The sequence below is a fragment of the Hyperolius riggenbachi genome, chromosome 10 (genome assembly GCF_040937935.1).
Source record: "Hyperolius riggenbachi isolate aHypRig1 chromosome 10, aHypRig1.pri, whole genome shotgun sequence".
Taxonomy (NCBI): Eukaryota; Metazoa; Chordata; class Amphibia; order Anura; family Hyperoliidae; genus Hyperolius; species Hyperolius riggenbachi.
In genome coordinates this window covers 115065842-115084271 of record NC_090655.1, presented here as the reverse complement: position 1 = coordinate 115084271, position 18430 = coordinate 115065842, and the positions used below count along the sequence as shown (strand labels likewise).

The following is an 18430-nucleotide window of genomic DNA, read 5'->3' as shown; positions in this document are numbered from 1 at the left end:
TAAGTTGTGTTCCGAAGTGAGCAGAAACAACACCCGGGGCCATATGCAATTCACTTTTTCTCCAGAGTTTTTTCCTAGGAGATGATGCTTCATTTTCAATTTATAGTAACTTCTTAGCACTTTAGGGCACATACTTATATTCAGCAATATTTACATAAAGGAAGGGTTTCTGATGCTGAAACCAAAATAATTTACGTAAAATTGGGTATCCTGAATAATTTATTACATTTTTCTATATGTCATTGCCATGTCTCTTTAAATTATCAAACTGATTTGCTAGTTAGTAGAGAAGGCTGGTGGGGCAACAGTCTACTCAAGCTAAGGAATTTAGCAATAAGCCACTTGAGCCAAATATACGGGTTTTGTGGACAGGAAAAGGAAACTAACTACTAACTAGTAATTCTAATTATTATCTGGGCTAAAACAAACTGGTTTTTAACATGATCTCCACAAATTCACTGATGTCCACTGAGTGATCTCCATTTTTATCGGCCACTCTCAACATTTCTTCAAGCTCTTTGTTTGAGAAATGAATTCCAGCTAATTTGGAGGCTTCTCTTAGATCCGCTTCTGTTATCTTCCCATCTTTGTCTGCATGTGGGAAATAAGAAAAAAAAATAGTAATCTATACAGATGACATTTATCTCTTAATTTAGCATTCCAAGCAAAGGTTTCAATACAGAGGGAAAAGCATAGAAATTGTGTAGGTTTGTTTCACCATATCTTACCAGTGGTACAACAGGAAGTAAGCCTCTCCAATGGCAATACAGAAAATCATACAAATACTGTATTTTGATAGTGAAAGACTTTTTTGTTTAGTAACGTGGGGTGGATGTTAAACCACCCAGACCACCAGTCTCTATGGCTGCCTGAGGTACCAAGATTCATACATTTTTCCATATTCATGTAAATGTTAATTTTTTTTAAGACTCCTTTAGCAATGGAGCACGGTTTTAAGCACAGTTCAACTCAAAATGTGCTAAATCTGGATTCTGTGGACTATCAAAAATATTTCTTGTGTAAGATTTGTGTTTGGAATTATCTAAAAATTCACTGGAAGGACCAGTACCAATACACCTTGCAGCCAGCTCTTCATGGACGAGGGAGATATTCAGCATCCCAGACAATCAAGGGGAGGGGAGGTTATATTCGCTGTGAGAGTATGCACATAACTATTACTTAAAGAGCACCTCCCACCAAAAAAAAAAAAAAAGGTTTGAATGGCAATAAATATATGCAGTCTATGAGTCTATGCACTGTGTGCAGTTAGAAGAACATATTACAAGTTTACATCTGGTACATCGTAGTGGATAGAACAGACTCCTATTTATATCAGTGGTAGCACCTCCATCTTTCTCTCCTCATGCTGAAGTTCACCCTCAGCATTGGGTCCTCCCCACCAGCCTAGTTCCTTTCCCTTGCCCCTCCCTCCCCTGCCCTCTGCTGACCTGGATCAAATTACATCTCTTTTCACAGTGTATAACTGTAATAGTAAAGTGTCTCTGCAGTAACAGGTAACAGTTTGTGAGGCAGAGGAGAGACAGGAGAACTGCTGCAGCCTGCCTTATCCTACCTGTTTTCTATAATTCTTATTTAAGATGTCTTTCTGCCTGCCTGGATTGGTTCACATGGATATGGAGGGTGGATTATGCCCCCCCAAATCCCCCAGCATCCTTTGCACCTATGGTTTGGAAAGAAGAAGAAAAAAAAAATCACCCTGGCTCAATTTTTTACACTGGGAGTGGGGATTTCAAGACCATGGCCCATATGCAATTTAACTTTTTCTCCTGAGTTATCCTGAAAAAAGAGGTGAGTGGACTCACCCTAAAGACCTCTGTGCCGCTCGCAGCATGCCAAAAATGGGCGTGGTTAAGCATAGCATAGGTGTGGCCATGGGTGGGGCCAAATATACATGGCCCTAGCAGTGGTATAAAAGGTCTGCCAGGGGAAGTTTGAGCTCTGTCGTAGTGTATCCCCAAAAAATAGATGTAATCTGACACCATTTGACCAAAATACAAATAATCTGGCAGAGGTTCCTCCAAAATACAGATGATATGGCAGTGGTTCCCCCAAAAGAGACAATCTGGCAGCAGCAGTTCCCCCAACATACACATAATCTGGAAGCAGTTCCCCAAAATACACTAAACCTGGCAGTGGATCACCCAAAATACACGCAACACCCAAAATACATGTAATCTGGCAGCAGTGGTCCCCCAACATACACAATCTGGCAGCGGTTCCCCAAAATACATGTAATCGGGCATCAACGGTTCCCCAAAAATACAGATCTGACAGCAGTTCCCCCAAAATAGGTACCCCCAGTATAGCTAGCCAAGTCTATAGGTGTTCCCAGTATAAGTAGTCATGTGTATAGTTGTCCCCAGAATAAGTGGCCAGGTGTAGAGATGTCACCAGAATAGGTAGCCAGGTGTATAGATGTCCTCAGAATAGGTAGGTGTATAGATATTCCCAGAATAGGTGGCCAGGTGTATAGATCTTCCCAGAATAGGTGGCCAGGTGTATAGATGTCCCCAGAATAGGTAGCCGGGTCTATGGGTGTCCCCAGTATAGCCAGGTGTCCCCAGTATATGTAACCAGGTGTTCAGGTGTCCCCAGTATAGCCAGGTATATAGGTGTCCGCAGTATATGTAGCCAGGTGTATAGGTGTCCCCAGTATATGTAGCCAGGTGTAAAGGTGTCCCCAGTATATGTAGCCAGGTGTAAAGGTGTCCCCAGTATATGTAGCCAGGTGTATATGTGCCCCCAGTATATGTAGCCAGGTGTATAGGGGCCCCCAGTATATGTAGCCAGGTGTATAGGTGTCCCCAGTATATGTAGCTAGGTGTATAGGTGTCCCCAGTATATGTAGCTAGGTGTATAGGTGTCCCCAGTATAGCCAGGTGTATATGTGCCCAGTATATGTAGCCAGGTGCATAGGTGTCCCCAGTATAGCCAGTCTATAGGTGTCCGCAGAATAGGTAACCAGGTGTCCCCCCCAGCAGGAGGGGAGCAGCGCAGTGGAGAGGAGCATTGTGCAGAGCAGCGGGGAAGGGCGGACGTCTCCCCCCCCCCCTTCCCTCACCTTGGGGCTCCTCTTCCTGGCTCTCCCCTCCAGAACAATGGCACAATGCTCCTCTCCACTGCGCTGCTCCCCTCCATATATGCTAGGGTCCACGCTCTAAAAAAAGTAAGTGGACGTCGTCCACCCGCGTTCACGCAGGACTTGACCCCTGGCCAGATGCAAGGCTAGGGGCTGGGGACTGTGAGGAAGCGGACGCCGAGAAGGTAACATGATCCGTGGCCGCAGGGTGGGAGGGAGGCGGGCAAGTTGCCTCATGTCTGACGTAAATGCATCACTTGGCGACATGGACTGGACAGCACTGATAGTATTCAAAATAAGTGGAAATTTAAGAAAAGTGCATTGTGTGTGCTGAGTGTAATCCAAAATCAGCCAATCGGAAAGCTTTCTCCAAACCCATCTGCTGAAGATTATGAAGACTATGGGTTAGTGCATTACTATTGAATAGTAAGCTCAGTAATTACACAGTAATACCAAAGTTTATTTTAGCTAAAAAAAAAAAAAAAAAAAAAAAAAATATTCCTTTTCTCACCGATATCAATAACTGAAAATCCTTTCTTTAATTCTTTATAGAAATTCCGTGCTATGCCATGCCAATCTGCTACAAGCCTCTGGAAACCATCAAAGTCCAGCCTCCTAAAACAAGATGCAAGAAGAGAACACAGGATTAAGCTGAAAAGACTTTTTAGCAACAACTGACATTTTTAGTGAAGTCTAGTATTTATCATGTAGCTGGGACAAAAAGCTGTGCTGGCCTGGGGGCTGAAGTTGTTAGTTGCTATACAATTAAAGAGTCATTTACAAGAAACTGTGTCCAACACCGCCCATAGCTAAAGTAAATGCACAAACGCAGTGTGTTCATTATTTATATTCACCAAATCTAATGTAAATCTGACACAGGATAAGGGGTGGGATTTGAGATGAAACTACACGGAGGACAATTAGTTTCAATGATACAGGCAGATAAAGAGTAACATAAAAGAAGCCAAGAAATACCTGGTAATCAAGAATACAAAAGGCCAAAATGTAAATTTGGCTTTTCCTGTTCAATCTACAGATTTTTGAATGGAAAGTTTCTACATGGTCTGGATAGAGTAGGTTTTGTGAAATGGAAAAGCAAAAATGTTATCAGTTTAGGAGGATATTCTTTTCCAGAAGGATATGGCAATCAAAAACAACTGAAGGATTAGTTTAGTGTCCAGAATTTAACCTGCATGGACACATTCCAATGAAGTCAAATATGAAGATTTATGAAATTTTTTGTAGTTAAAGGAGAGGTTTTAGGAGAACTCACCAATTTTGAAAACCTATGCCAGAAACAAACATCTTAACATTTTTTTTTATGTAATTCCATTTTAACAATTTTATATTTTAGATAGGCATCCATCAGAGAATACACTATACAGTACATAAAAATGGACATAGCTTCATTGGTAAGTTCCAGCACAAGACTTAACAGTCAAAGAACAAATGTAGTAAAGCTAGACCTCCCCCATCTTTTGGAAGCTGCAATGTTTCTAGCGCAATTCGGAGGGGTATGGGATGGAGGGGTAGATCCATGCCATAGAAAGCAAACCATAATTGCATTTAGTTGAATAAAATGACATTGCGATCCATATTGGGGAGATCCTAAAGAAGTAGAAAAACTTGGGGAGATATATAATTTTTATTATGTTCACTCTTCCTATCAAGGAGAGAGGCAGTTTTTTTCCCCCAAAATGTTACACTTTCTACGAAAGCCTTTGAGGGCTGGTACAAGGTTAAGGTCCATGTAGTCTTCTACCTGGGACATGATATGAATGCCTAAGTACATGAATTGTGTAGTCACCAGCAGCGGACTCGGGGCACTCATCAAAGTCATTACAGCAATGGTATGTATCACAAAGCAAACAAGTAGGGGGACATGGGACACCCTTGTCGAACACCCTTTATAAAAAATAAAAGGGTTTGATAAGTACATTTCCTGCCTGTTCTGATCTGAGCATTTGGGTTTTGAAAAAGAAGTTTAATCCTGCCAAGATATTAAGGGCCAAACCCAAATTCAGAACTGCCCAGAGATACTGCCATTCAACCGTATCAAAGGTCTTTGCAGCATCTAAAGTGGGTGCTGCCCCATTTGTAAAAAGCCTTTCAACTAATGTCCATACCCTTGTGGGGTATGAAACTCAATTTACCTTCATGGACAATATAAGTTATGATTTTTGTTTTGTCTAGTCACTAGTGTCTTTGTAGTCACATTTAAAGAGGAACTCCAGTGAAAATAGTGTAACAAAAAAAGTGCTTCATTTTTACAATAATTATGTAGAAATGATTTAGTCGGTGTTTGCTCATTGTAAAATCTTTCCTCTCCCCAATTTACATTCTGACATTTATTACATGGTGACATTTACTGTGGGCAGGTTATGTAGCTGCTGCTAGCTGTTTTAGCTGTTGGAGACAGCTGTAAACAGCTATTTCCTGTCTGTGAACCTTGTTACATTGTGGCAAACTGTCAAAAGTACCGCGGCCCTCAGAGCTTCTTGTGGGGGGGTTTCACCACAATATCAGTCATACAGCGCCCCCTGATGGTCTGTTTGTGAAAGGCAATAGATGTCTCATGTAAAAGGGGGTATCAGCTACTGATTGGGATAAAGTTAATTTCTTGGTTGGAGTTTCTCTTTAAAGAAATGGGTCAGTAGGACACACATTTCTTTGGGTTTATCTGGCTTGGGTATTAGCACGATGATTGCTTCCATCATGCTAGGTGTAGGGCTGGCCGAAAATCCCAATTTGGCATCTCTGCAGCCACAATTTCTTTGAAAAAAAAGGTATACAAAAAGTGTACCCAAACCTGGCAAGTGGCATGGCGAAGGGGGATCAATGGTGAAATGTTCCACCAAAATTACATATTTTACTCCAAGGCTTTGTTTCATGGGTAAAATACTAAGAATTAGTAGAAAAAAAAATGACATACTGTGATACAGACTGCTCTTTGCTCGTCTGTCATGTCCCTCCAGCTGCACTGAATGTCTGATAAAGAACAAGTCTCCCCCATGCTAACTAATTACGTGACCATTCAGCAACGCAAGATTGAGCACAAACAGGTTGGTGATGCCCTCACCCTTAGATGTCCAGGGCTGCCAGTGCGCTACACTGACCAGACCAGCGTGTGTCTACCCTTTGGCGACAGGAACAGGTAACCTATTAGACCTGAAAGTACCCCTGAAGACTTTGCAAGCTAACTAGTTATGCCACCATTCAGCCACACAAGATCTCTGATGCCCTTAGATGTCCAGAGCTGTATGTGTGCTACTCTGAACGGATCAGCATGTGTCTACCCTTTGGCGACTGGTGCAGGTAACCCACTGAACCCTGTTGGTGATGGGGAACAGGGATTGGTATTTATTTCCCCACCGTCACCACCATGTTTACCCATTGTGCAGTTAAGGTTATCTACTTTCCCTGCCTGTGGTTTGAAGATAAGTAGACTCTGTCTTTGGTCAGATGGCCCTTAGCACCAACACTGTCTAGTACCAGAGTTTGGTTGACCTGCTGGCTTGGTGTAAAAGACAAAGTTTTTACATTTTATTTAATAAATTAATGAAGGCAATAGAAAGGGCCAGCACCACTGTTTTAAACAGCTCTATTACTAAAGTAACATCAAAACAAAAAAATTACCACAACGACAGCCCGCTGTTTCTGCCAGAAGGTCATGACTTTGAGCAACTTGACAAAGGCCATTCTGGCTGAAACAACACGGTTATTATGGTCATTTTTTGTTTTGATGCTACAATAAAGTAATAGAGCCATATAATACAGAGTGGTGCTGGCCCTTTATATCGTCTTTTGTCTAATGCTGGGAATACACGGTTCGTTTTTGCCTTCGTTTTAACCTTCGATTCGTTCGGTAAACGAATCGAGTGTTGAAAACGTATGTGAAAATAGTCATAATCTCATTATAGTTTCGATTAATAGACCCCAAAAACGAACGACTAGTGATCGAACATGTTTGATATTATCTCTCTTTATCCATCTAATCGAGCCATTGGTAGGCTTGATGGCTGTTCAGATCGATTATATATTCGTTTATGCTAGTCCGTCCCTGTAAAAAGGGATTTTCGTTTCGTTTCTTTGCAGCCTTCGATCATTGGAAAAACGAAACCATCAGAATCGGAAAAAAAAACGAAACCGTGGGTGGTGATATTAACCGTATGACTGATTATTTCGGGATCGAAAAGGACAAAAGGCACAATCGAAACGAAGGTTTAAACGAAGGCAAAAACGAACCGTGTATTCCCAGCATAAGACCCCTTGGTGCAAGGGTGAGGATCTGGGCACACTCACACTGTTTGGCAATTGTTGGCGCTCTTGGACAATCTGCACAATATTTAATTACTGACATTTAAACATTTTTTTAAATATCTGGCAGGAGCCAAGCACACAATGTGGTACACTCTAATCGTAGCAGGAACAAATTAAATAGTGGTGAAGATGGGTTGCAGGATAGTTGTACCAGTGGCCAAGGCAGGCATGATGCCTGGTATAACAGGTTAAGTTTTGACATTTAATTTATTATTTTTCTGGCAGGCATCTGGCTCACGATATGGAACACTGCAATTGCAGTAGGAACAAATGACATACTAAATGGTGAAGGAGGGGTGCAGGACAGCTGTCCTAGTGGCCAAGGAGGGCATGAAGCCTGGTGTAACAGTCAAGTTTTTACATTGAATTTATGACGTTTAACAATTTTTTTCTATTACTACTAATAGTGGCTTGCAGAGGTGGAATGCTGAGTGAGGCAAACAAGCACCTCATCTGCATTCTGAGAACTGAAAGCTTTCTTAGCATAAAACCACATATGCCATGGCATGACCCACCACCACAACCCCAGGTACCTCTTAGGTGCCTAGTACCTCAGAGGAACAATAGAATTAGGAATATCAGCCACACTAAGTAAGGGCAGAAAAATTCAGCAGTTACCTGCCTAAACATTTGAAATAAGATTCTGCAACACCACGTCAGCTTGAGAAAGGACCGAGAGTCTGAAACAGCGTCTTGTCGTTGTGTGGCAACATCTAAGTTTTTATCCCAATAAAGAGCTATTAAATACAATGGTGCTGTGGAACTTGTTCTTGTTACTAGAGATGGACCGAACGGTTCCAGGCGAACTTTGGTGGTTCCGGTTCGCCTGGACCAGGCGAACTTTTGCGGAAGTCAACTTTGACCCTCTGCATCACAGTCAGCAGGCACATTGTAGCCATTCAGGCTACACTAAGCCCTGGAGCCCCACCCCCCCCTTATATAAGGCAGGCTTGCCGGCCATTACACTCACTTGTGTGCCTGCTAGAGACAGACTAGGGACAGCTGCTGCAGACTTGTTCTCCTAGGGAAAGATTAGTTAGGTTCTTGGCTGCTTAGCTTGCTCCTGGCTAATTATTGCTTTTATAGCACCCCTCAACAGCTCTTTCAGAGCTAATCCTGTACTTTTTCTTTTCTGTGTGTAGAAACTGACACTTTTGTTGCATGCACAGCCTTGCTAATTCATAGTGTGTGTGTGCCACTGCCAGCAGCCCAGCACATTCAGTGAATACCTGTGTGTGTGACAGGGAGCTGCACATTGTACTACCCAGTACTGCATATACCCAGTACCTGTTGTGTTTACTTAACCCACCTCATCACTGCATATACCTAGCTTTATGTTCAGTGAACCCAGCTCACTGCATCTAACTACCTGTTGTGTTCAGTGAACCCACCTCACTGCATATACCTAGCTGTTCTGTTGAGTGAACCCACCTTATTGCATATAACTACCTTTAGCATTCAATGTGATTTCTGCCCTTAAAACGCTGCTTTGCGTCACATCCAGATTTTTCCCCGGGACTTTGGCCATGTATCCCACTCCGCCATGCCCCCCTCCAGGTGTTAGACCCCTTGAAACATCTTTTCCATCACTTTTGTGGCCAGCATAATTTTTTCTATTTTTCAAAGATCGCATCCCCATTGAAGTCTATTGCGGTTTGCCAACTTTTCCGCGAACCGAACCTTCCGCGAAGGTTCGCGAACCTAAAATCGGAGGTTCGGCCCATCTCTACTTGTTACATTAGACCCTAGTGGGCTGAAGGGTTTCTCTTCTTTAGTACACGTCTCCCCCCCCCCATTAGGTGCTGGTCCACCCCACTGCTAAACAATTGATATAGCAGCTACACTAGGTGAGGCCAGAAAAATTGAGCAGTTACCCACCAGATAAATATTTCCTTTTCAGCCTCCAAGTCAGAGAGGTCATAAGTAACTGGCATGTGTCAGAGTAATTTTTTTTAAGTAAAGAAAATTAAAGTAGGACCAAGCAACATACTGGGATGGTTAGGTAGTGGCAGACGGAGCAGTAAAGCTGTGCCTGTGGTCAGGGAAGGAATGGGGCCTGAAATAACTGGCATGCACCAGTATAATAATGGTGAAAAATCATTCAAATTAGGACTGTATTACATGTCAGTGCTGTAACCCTCTGGTATCCACGGCTCACGGTTAATTTTAATAAATGTCAAGTAATCTACACTGCTGTGTGCTAGACGACTGCTGGTCTCTCATGAGCCCTCCAGATGCACTAAATGTCCTTTCTGACAGGACACTTGAGGCGTGGCAAGTCAACAGCTCCATGGCAAATTGCGACAGCTATGGCCACAGGTCAAGCCTACACACCTAGAAGTCCAGAGGTTTCTCGATCCTCAGACTGTCTACAGTGGACAGTTGCAGGGGTTGGTTTAGTTGGAGGGGCTTTGGTGGTGGACATTGTGTTGCAGTTGACCACAGCAGAGGAGAATGAGGAGGGTGCAGGAACGTTGGCAGCAGAAGAGGTCAACGAGGTGGAATGCTGAGAGAGCCAGTCAACCACCTCTTTTGCATCCTGGGAAGAAATGGCTTTCTTCTGTAGAAAATCCTAAATGCCATGGCCATGGGATGACAAACCACCACAAGCCCTTAAACCTTTAGGTTTTGGCAGAGCAGGGATAAGGTCCTTCAGCACCCAAGGCTGAGACACCAAAGTGCGCCCCTCCATCCCTCCCACCTCAGCTGTCACACACGGATTGCTATTAGACTAAGAGGGCCACAGGGCCCACAACCTCCCCAACACCTTAATATCTAGTTATCTGGATTGCAGTCACTGCTATGCATCCCCATTTCTTTCTGCTTCATACACAATTAGGAATAACAGCTTAATGAATTGTGCGCCCCCTCCTACACTGCGCCCCGAGGCAGGAGCCTCTCCAGCCTATGCCTCGGCCCGGCCCTGGGTTTTGGCCTGTCTTTGCCTGTCAGGTTTGTTTGAGCGAGTGACCATCGAAGTAGTATTTGTCTCAGACACTTAAGTAGGTTTGTTGTAAATCAAACTATTGGAGTGTCCCTTGCTGGTGCACTACAAGGAGCACAGCTTTCTGCTGGGCAGGTTATCGGGCAGTACCCCAATAGCATTCCCTGACCTTCTAGTGGATCCCCTCCCATTGGAGGCACCACAACTCCCTGCATGCCCACATAAAGGGATCACAGTGACCAGCATGGCACCACAGCACCCAGTATGCCCGCATAGAGACACCACAGCACCCAGCATACCCATGATTGATGCACCTCAGCTCCTAATATGCCCGCCATCGAGGCACCACAGCTGACTCTGCCTGGGGGACATCTGGAGCACCCCACAATAGATCGGTGGCACTTGCCACCAATGTTTAGGTCTAGCAATGCCCTGCACAGCACAATATATGCAATACAGACTTACACGGTCCTTTTATCAGCAGCAGCAGATCCTCTCCCTACACTGACTGTGGTAGACTGGAAAATGGCCAATGGGATCAAGCCTTTTATTGGGGGGGGGGGGATGGGGGGTTGATCAGGATGGATTGGTAATCCTGTCCAGCCTGACTTCAGGTGAAGGGTCAAAAAATTGCCCTATGGGATAGTATAGGGCAGTAGCGAATGACGCGAAACGTTCTTCGCTAAGGCGAGCTGGCAGACAGCTAATGTCTAAATTGCAACGATGCCAAATTATTGCACAGAGAACAAACAATAGCAACACATGAGTCAGATTTGACCCAATCAGCCCTAATTGTGCCAATTACTAGGTAAGTAGATTACTACCATATATCAATTACATATACAAATGTTAAAATAGTTTAAAAAAAACAAACATGCGGTAGACGGTGTACAGGTGTCTATGCTGATCCCCCCCACAAGCAAGTCACTGCAGTGTGTCAGAGGTACGGTGTAGATGGCCCTGAAAAACCTGCACACAGTTATCGATTGAAAGTACCCATCAGTACTATGAGACACACCCACAATCGTCTTGTGTTTGATAATACTGATAGGTTCTTTATTCAATCGATAACTGTATGCAGGTGTTTCAGAGCCAGCTACATCCCACCTCTGACATACTGCAGTGACTTGCATGTAGGGGGATTAGCAAAGACACCTGTACACAGTCTACCACATGTTTGCTGTTTTTAAACTATTTTAACATCTGTATATGTAATTGATATATGGTAGTAATCTACTTACCTATTAATTGGCACAATTAGGGCTGATTGGGATAGCTGATGTCTGCCAGGAACCGTTCGCCACAATCAGCCAATTAGATTTCTTCGATCGATAAACTGCTTCCATTCCCACATTATTGATGCCAAGGACCCCAGAACTCACAAACTTGGTCATTGAGGGACTGTGTGTCAAAGTTACAAAAAGGTGGGTGGAGCCAACAACCGCATTTTTCAGTGGAAAAATTTAAACTGCAACTATTCTAAAGGTGTCCACACACCATATTTTTTTTTTATTTCCAAATTTCCAAGGGAAGGACCTAAACCCCGTGGTCCAGCGGGAGGCAAGCCCCAACCGCGACCTTCGGAGACAGAGGAATCTGATTCCTCTGTAGAACCAGTCAGTACAGTGTCAGACAGTTCTATATCAGCTGGAGAGGGTTCACGCAAACACGACACGAGGTCGGGGCGTGACCCTCTCAAATCTGTTAAACAAAAAGAAAAGGACAAAAGATTAAAGAAAAACGAGCCATCATGTCAGGAGGTTTTGGTAAACATAGCGGCAGCCGAAATAACACGTGGCCCACCAGAATCGGCTCAGGCCTCATCTGTTTCATTGGGATCTGTATCTGCTACACCTTCTTCAGCTTTTTTAGCCAATGCTCATCCAGGGAGGTAATTGATGGCTCCCCACCAACTGGGCAACACCCGGGTCTAGATGGTCTTCAAATTATTAATTTAACAGGGAAGGTTATCCCTCAGTCATACCTGACTCTGCTGTCAAAAGGATTGGGATTTTGTCCCACGTATAACGCTGATATCTTTGAGACTGCGGTGGACCTGCACTTATTTGGGCGCAGGCTCCAACTACAGTCCCTGTTTGGGGATACACCCAAACAATCTAGATTAACCTTTGACGACCGACCATGGTCTGACAAGGATTTACTGGCCCTTCAATCTTTACAAGAACTAGCACTAGAAGCCGCACCCATGGAGATGGAAGACACTGGGGTTGCCACCTTTGGCTCCGGTCCTTGCTATTTTTTGCCTCAGCTGGATGACATAGGATTGCACAATAAATCTAAAAAGTTCCCTCCTTTTACATGGAGTCCAAACCGTAAAACTTTTATTAATGTGGTTGAAAAAGAGTTGGTGAGATTGAAAAATCAAAAAAAGGACCACAGATAATCTGAGCTTCAAAGAACGCAACACTCTACAGGATATAACTAAGAACAACAGTAGGTGGGTTATTAAACCCTCCGACAAGGGGGGCAACGTGGTTGTCATGTCAGTCGAGTTGTACAGGAACATGTGTTTGGACATTTTGAGTAGACGTGACTGTTATAGGAGGGTCCCCGTGTCCATGGCCACTTTATGTCAATGTAAATTGTTCTCAATAATTGATGATGCTGCAATGAGATCAGTAATTGACGAGAATACGGTCAGATTTCTAAAAGTCGATAAACCCATTATACCGACTTTCTATGCCTTACCAAAGGTACACAAAAAGCTTGATAAGCCCCCTGGCCGTCCAATCGTGTCGGGTCGTGGTTCCTTAACCGAAAAAGCTAGTATTTATGTAGATTGTTACCTCCAATCACATGTGCAAGCACTCCCATCCGATATCCGTGATACGTCACATTTGTTGCGGATTTTGGAGGGGTTACAATTGCCCCCGACACACTTCTGGTGGCCATGGACGTTGAGGCACTCTACTCAAGCATTCCCCATGATGCAGGCATTAAACCTGTAGGTACATTCCTCAGTGAGTTGGGGATACAGTGTACGGCGCACAGCGGTTTCCTACTGTCCCTACTTGAATTTTTGCTTACTAACAATATTTTTATTTTTGAGGGGTCCCACTACCTCCAGGTGCAGGGCGCGGCAATGGGGACCACCTGTGCCCCGTCGTATGCGAACCTGTACCTGGGTGAGTGGGAACGCGAACTTTTTTCCAGTGATGGCCTCTCGATGTACCTGTGCCACCTTTTGGCATGGCACAGGTACATCGATGACATCATCATTTTCTGGACAGGTGGTCAAAGCCTCCTACATCAATTTGTTGACACCTTGAATGTGAATTCAAGGAATCTTAAGTTTACCATGCAATTCAGCCACTGCGCGATCCCTTTCCTTGATATTTGGATCTCACTTGGGGAGGGGGGTGTTGTGTCTACGAGTTTATACAGAAAGGAGACAGCTACCAACTCTCTCCTAAGAGCGTACAGCTTCCATCCCTCCCACACTGTGAGGGGTATACCGGTGGGGCAGTACTTACGGGTGAGACGTAACTGCTCAGACGACGGGACCTTTAAGTTTGAGGCTAATAAATTGAAGGACAAATTCAAGGAAAGAGGCTATCGCGAGAAGACATTGAGGAGGGCATTTAAGAGGGCAGATGCAAGTAATCGTACATCCCTTCTCTCAAATAAATATCGGGGGGTACGGGATAGAGGTGACGCTGTGCGCCTCTGCACGAGATATTCAGCTCAACAACAAGTTAGTCACATAGTCAAGAAACACTGGCATATCCTTACTAACGATGCCAAGCTTAGCAGATATGTCCCGGAAAGATCCCTTTTTTCGTTTCGACGGTCACCCTCTCAGAGATAGCTTGGTCAGCAGTCATTTTGTAAATCCTTCAATTACCTCCAGGCATTGTAAGGTATTGGGCACGTACACATGTGGTGGTTGCACCATGTGTAGATACATGCAGGTTTGTTCGAGAGGTCAGGCTACCGGATGGTAGGGATTGGACGCTCGCTCACTTCGTTAACTGTAATACTACGTTGGTAGTTTACCTGCTGGTGTGCCCATGTGGTGCATTTTATATAGGTAAAACCAAACGAGAGTTGCGTGCCAGGATTTCTGACCATGTAACTAGTATAAGGAGCAAAAATGCGTCCAATCTCACCCCGGTGGCCAGGCATTTCAAAACCATGCATGCAGGTAATCCTGCTAAAATGCGGTTCGTCGGCCTGGACCGCATTCATGCATCTCAGCGGGGTGGGGACGAGGACAGGTTGTTACTTCAACGTGAATCTAGGTGGATTTTTTGACCTGGAGGCAACATTACCTCCAGGGTTGAATGAAAACATTAGTTATGCCTCTTTTTTACCTGTCTGATGCCCCATCTGCCTCTTTTTGGTAACACCCACTTTCTCGTTCGCTCGGTTTGCCTTTTTGGCAGAGTGGGGTGTCCCTTATTGTATTCATCGCTGAACACTACATATTACAATGTCAGTTTTCTTTATTGAGGATGCTTTTTGTATCTGCACCCTGTTGGGGCTTCTATTGTGCTTGTCCCCTGTGTGCCTTATTTCAGGTTGTATTTGCTATTTGCCATCAATTATCTTTAACACTGTTAATGTTATCACATTTTGTTTTATTCATTTGCCTTATTCAGGCGCTAGGATTTATTTAATTAGGTATTTATAGTTTAATGCCTGTGGGGTTTTAGTTTCCCTCTTCCGGTCTGGCGTGTCGCTTGGTTCGGCCTCGCCCGCCCCCACTGGTGGTGCCATCTGGTGTGGTTGGGGCTTGGTGGACGCTGTGATTGTGGGGTGTGCGGTGCCCGGTTGTCCCGGCTGCTCCCTCTTGCTGTGCCCGCCCGCCCTGCCCGCCCCGTGTGCGGCGGTCGGGCGGGGCTTTGGTGGACGCGCCAGCGGGTTGCTATGGCGATCTGCCGTCGCGTCTGCCCGGGGCCGGTCCATCTGGGACGTCAGGCCGGCGGGGAGTTATGATCCCAACGTGGGGGATTTTGAGAGTGACGCACACCTCCAGTTGAAGCCGGAAGTCCAGCGAAACCGGTCGAGGACGCATGTGCTGCGTCCCGACCTCCATCACCCTCCTGCACAAGGACCTGGCTTATCCCCTGTGCAGCCTTGGATTCCACTAAGTTACCAGCACCTCGATTGAGCCCCAAAAAGCATCCTGCTGCTGCCTGGACATGAATAAACTTTGGAACATGTAAGCTTATGCTTAAGACAGCACTTTATTGCCACATCTTGGCCTGCCACCGACTTTTCTATGTACATACAAGCCAGTGTTTGTTACCTTAGGGGCTGGGATGCTGCTTGTGGTAACCTGCTTATATGGAGCTTCTGCTGATTAACTCTGCTTTGCATGGCAAATGTGCTTTTGTGCTCCCTCTGTTTTTTGCTGCTGCTCAATCAGGCTATTTTGTACAGACCAATTACATTTGATGCATGACCATTTGATTCGCTGTGGCTGTACTGTTCCCTGGCATGGATGCATACTATTGCGACTGGCTGGAGGATTGCTGAACTTTTACCTGTACCAAAAGCTTGAGTCTGGATTATGATATGGATGTACTCTAGTCCCTTTGATATCACCAATGCACATGCTTAACTAACTCATCTACAAACCAGTGTTTCACACTGTACGGCTGGACTTATTATCCATAGGGGCCCGGGCTCCGACATACTCATTAATAGTGGAGGTTTAGATCCAGTAGTGGGGCTTGCTGCAGGGGTTTGGGGGTCCAGGGTTTGTGGGGGGATGGTTGAGGGTGCGGGGCGGGCACATTTTTAGCTGTGTGTTTTAATGTTATATATTTTTGGATTAATAAAGTATTTCTTGATATATTGATAAATTATCTGTGATTTGTGCTCAACCGGGTCATACCCACTTTTTTTCTATCTCACTATTTTCTGATATATATTTTTTTATTTTGATTGGATTTGAGCATTTCAGTCCAATTTTGCGATTGATCAGAAACTTTGAGGTACCATACACGTATTTTCAAGATTGCTGCAATTTCGGGTGACTATAGCTCTGCATCATCTTCTTAATTTGAACCCCAAACAGCCAATCAGATATTTTTGATAAAATGCTTACATTTTCACATTATTAATGGCAAGCTCACAAACGTGGTTGTTGAATGACTGTGTGTCAAAGTTACATAAAGTGGGCAGAGCCAACAACAGCATTTTTTCATGGAAACATTCAAAACTGCAACCATTACTTTACATTACATTGAAACTGCCACCTTACATTGTTAATGGCAGGGTTCTCAAACTTGGCACAGCTGGTCACTGGGTGGCTGGGATTACTAGTCAGAAAAATGGGTAGAGCCTACAACAGCCAATGAAATTTCACCTATTGATTTTCAAGGGGAATGTTTAAATTGCTGTCACTCTTACACGGTTAATGACAGAGGCCCCAAACCAGGTACATTCAGTCATTGGGTGACTGCGGTTCAAACTCAGAAAAAGTGGTGGAGCCAAAAATAGCCAAATCACATTTGATATATTTCAATGGGAAAATTTAAACTACTTCCAAATCCATTCTCAGATTACTGATACCAAGGACCTCGCAGCTAACAAACTTTGTCATTGAGAAACTGTGTCAAGGTTAGAATAAGTGGATGGAGGTCCCAACCACCAAATACACAAATCGAGCAATGCCAGGAGTTCAGCTAGTTAGCTATAAAAAGGTTACGTATTCTCTATTGAGAACAAATATTTTAAATAAAAGTTTATTTTTTTACTTCCACTTGCTAGTTTCACTGGTGAAATGAATGACAGACCATCTTATTTCACTTTTGCAGTTTCCAAACACCGTGGCTAACTAGGCCATTTGTGGTGCTAAAAATTGCAGTTTTTATGTTCAGTATTGCCTTCATATAAATACAGTAATGTACATTTTTAGATGCTACGGAGATCTTGTTTATTCTTTCATCAAACAATACAGCATCATGTAATGCCTTAGTGTTTTATAAAGGACAATAATACTAATAAATAGGCGACCATAGATTTACAGTAGCTCGCCGTATCTTTCTCAAAAAGAGCATTTTTTTAGTTATTATATAGGGTTTTTTTTTGGTTATATGGTTTTAGGCTGCTCGGGTTGACCCTTAAAGGTTTGAGCCAAGGTATATTGTAGCAGTGTTCTCCCTGTTTGGAGACACAGCTGCATAGTGGTATAAGGAGTCTATCAGACTATGCAATTTTTTTTTTTTGCGTTTTTGTAACATCTAGGGCTTGATTCACAAAGCGGTGCAAAGTGTTTGCACGCCTGTGAAAAGCCCTTTATCACGCCTAAACTCAGTTTAGGCGTGATAAGAAGAAACTCGCGCGATCTCCCGCGCGCAAAGTTTTGCGCGCGTAGCGCACCGCGCTGCGCGCGCAGTGTACCGTGCTTCGCGCGCAGCGTCCATTGAGCCCTATGGGACTTTGCGCGCGCAGCGTGGTGCGCTACGCGCGCAAAACTTTGCGCGCGGGAGCTTCGCGCGAAGAGCAGCACAAATCAGTGATTACTCAGCTTTGCACGGCTTATCACGCCTAAAGTCTTTTAGGCGTGATAACTGAGTTATCACCGCTTTGTGAATCAAGCCCTTAGAGTGTAATCAGTAGTTGGGGAATGGGAATGTTCACCTTTATAGGAACAAATCTAAACAAAGGTGATAAAGACATAATAAATAATAACAACAACAACAACAACATGTATTTTACACACACTACTAGTCTCATGAACATAGCAGAAATTCCAAGTTGAGCTTTAATAAGATCCATCATAATAATCCAAATGGGGTGTTTTTGGATGTTTTGAACTTAAAATCTGAAATACGAATTCAAGTGGTTGAGCAAGGAACTTGCTTCATAAAATAAAAACACATCCTGACCTATAAAAACTCCACCTGACCTAAAAATAAAAAAAAACACAACAAAAACATTACCCATAATGCTTTCTGGAAATAGGGTGGGACACATGTTGGAATCACTCACCATCCAACTGTTCCCAATTAAAGAGGGAGCAGGACGGCATGAGAAACATCCTTTTTTCATTTTTAACAAATAATCATTCATAACAAATATCAAATACATAA

General features: G+C 43.9%; 1 protein-coding gene across 1 annotated transcript in view; it reads right to left on the bottom strand.

Moving 5' to 3' along the window:
* Positions 1-201: 201 nt before the first annotated feature.
* Positions 202-18430, bottom strand: part of LOC137536721 (uncharacterized) — a 52429-nt gene continuing 34200 nt past the window's right edge. The window contains exons 4-5 of the mRNA XM_068258944.1: positions 3612-3715; positions 202-591 (exon numbers count right to left, since the gene is read on the bottom strand). Of these exons, the coding sequence (XP_068115045.1) occupies positions 419-591; positions 3612-3715 (277 nt within the window). The 3' untranslated portion in view covers positions 202-418. The remainder of the gene's footprint in view (positions 592-3611; positions 3716-18430) is intronic.